Source organism: Vombatus ursinus, unplaced genomic scaffold (genome assembly GCF_900497805.2).
Source record: "Vombatus ursinus unplaced genomic scaffold, bare-nosed wombat genome assembly UNPS02012938.1, whole genome shotgun sequence".
In the NCBI taxonomy this organism is placed as follows: Eukaryota; Metazoa; Chordata; class Mammalia; order Diprotodontia; family Vombatidae; genus Vombatus; species Vombatus ursinus.
In genome coordinates, this window is record NW_020952716.1 from 1 (window position 1) to 2,262 (window position 2,262).

A 2,262-nucleotide genomic window follows, 5' to 3' on the forward strand; every position below is an offset into this window, starting at 1 on the left:
TCATTTTGAGTTCTGTGTTTTTCACATATTCCCACTATATGTTCTTTTTCTTCCTTTCTTATTCAATGGATCCATAGAAATGGGGAATCAAACAGGGGTCTTGGATTTCCTCCTTTTGGGTCTATCTGACCAACCAGAGCAGCAACAACTTCTCTTCAGACTGTTTCTGGGCATGTACTTCATTGGGGCACTGGGGAACCTGCTCACCATCCTGGCAATTTGTTTTGATTCCCATCTCTACACCCCTATGTACTTCTTCCTCACCAACCTATCTTTCCTTGATCTCTGTTTTACCTCCACCACAGTTCCCAAGATGCTGATAAATTATCTGACAGGGAGTAATGCCATCTCCTATGCAGAATGCCTGGCTCAGATGTATTTCTATATTGCCTTTGGTACTTCAGACAGCATCCTTCTCTCTGCCATGGCCTATGACCGCTACCTGGCTGTCTGTCACCCTTTACACTATGGCACAGTCATGACCCCACGCCTTTGTGCCCTGTTGGTGACTGTGCCTTGGGTTTTTGCTCACCTCATTGCAATGGTTCATAGCATATTTATAGACCATCTATCCTTCTGTACAAACAATAAAATCCCTCACTTCTTCTGTGATGTAAATACCTTGATAAAACTCTCATGTTCTGACACACACATTAATGAAATGTTAGTTCTTTTTTTAGGGGTGCCAGTAGTTTTAATTCCCTTCATATGCGTTGTCATCTCTTACACTCCTATTGCTTCTGCGGTGTGGAGAGTCCCAACAGCTCATGGAAAATGGAAGGCCTTTTCCACTTGTGGGTCTCACCTCTCTGTGGTCACTCTTTTTTATGGAACTGTCATTGGTGTGTATTTCAATCCCACATCTACCCACACAAGCCAGAAAGACATGATAGCAACTGTGATGTATACAGTGGTTACCCCTACACTGAACCCTTTCATCTACAGCCTTCGGAACAATGACTTGAAAGGAGCCCTGGGGAAGCTTCTTGGCTTGAAACATTTCTCCAAGAGACAATTATGTTGATTATTGCCCCATTTCAACATAGATGAATATTTCTTGGAGATAATGAATGATTGATTAACGTCAACCTGGAAGAAGTCCATTAGTGTTGGGTAAAACAGCTCTCTGTCCCCAGTGCTATTGTGTTCAACATTTATATCAATGACCTGAATAAATATAAGCATTATGAAAATAAACACAGCATGCTTGTATAACTTGTAAATGATATGAAGCTAGGAGGAATAGTTTATGTTTTGAATGAAAAGATTGGGATACAAAACTTTTCAATAAGCTGGAACAATGGGCCAAATCTAACAAAATATGGATAGTTAGATTAGATTGAATTGAATAGGCATAAATCTAAAATTATACATTTTGGTTCAAAATTTCAATAGCACAAGAACAGAATAGGATTTATATTACTAAGAAAACTTATATGGAAACAGATTTGGAATTTTAGTGGGCAAAATGGGATTTAACAAATAGGAAACAAAATTTTAAAAAATTATGTGATCTTAAATTGTATAAAGAGAAAGATAACATATGGGATGAGGAAGATGATCATTTTGGTTCTCCTGTTACAATCACACACTTAATGTATTATTTTGTGTTTTTTCACCAGATTTAAAGGAAGACATGAATATGCCAGAGCATATTTAAAAGAGGGCAACCAGTAGATTAAGGGAAATAGAAATTAGAAATTATTTCATACAAAAATTGGTTGAAGGGACTGGAGATGTTTGGTTTGAAGAAATGGAAGGCTTTGGTGGTGGGGTGAGGGGACAGCATTATAGTCCTGAAGTATTTCAGGGGCTGTCACTCAGAAGACCAGCTATTTTGTTGGGATCCAGAAAGCTAAGGTAGGATCAATGAACAGGAATTACAGGAAGGCAGATTTCATCCGGGATGAGAGGAAACCTTTTTCATAATGTGAGTAAACTAAAAATGCAGAAGAGGATTTCAAAAGTGGTAAATCATCCATAAAAAAGGTCTTGACATGAAGGTCTTCAAACAAACCCTGGACAATCACTTTTTTAAGATACTTTGGAGGGAGTTCGTAATTACAGATTGCATTAGATGATTTCTTATGTTTTTCCAACTATGAGACAACTACGATAGTATTTACAAATTATATCTTCCTTAAAATAATACAGTGAATAAGTTAGCTACACTTTATATGATCAAAGACATCATAGATGTAAAAGGAGCATGATCTAAAGAAAAAGGAAACAAATAAGCATGATACATAACTTTTTGACATT

The 2,262-nt window shown here is 37.3% G+C and overlaps 1 protein-coding gene across 1 annotated transcript; it reads left to right on the forward strand.

Annotated features, from left to right (window-relative positions):
• The first annotated feature begins 79 nt into the window (after positions 1–79).
• LOC114040289 (olfactory receptor 1361-like) lies at positions 80–1,024 on the forward strand. Its single transcript, XM_027858321.1, has one exon. It carries the CDS (start codon positions 80–82, stop codon positions 1,022–1,024), a length of 945 nt encoding a protein of 314 aa, XP_027714122.1.
• The last annotated feature ends 1,238 nt before the right edge of the window (positions 1,025–2,262 follow it).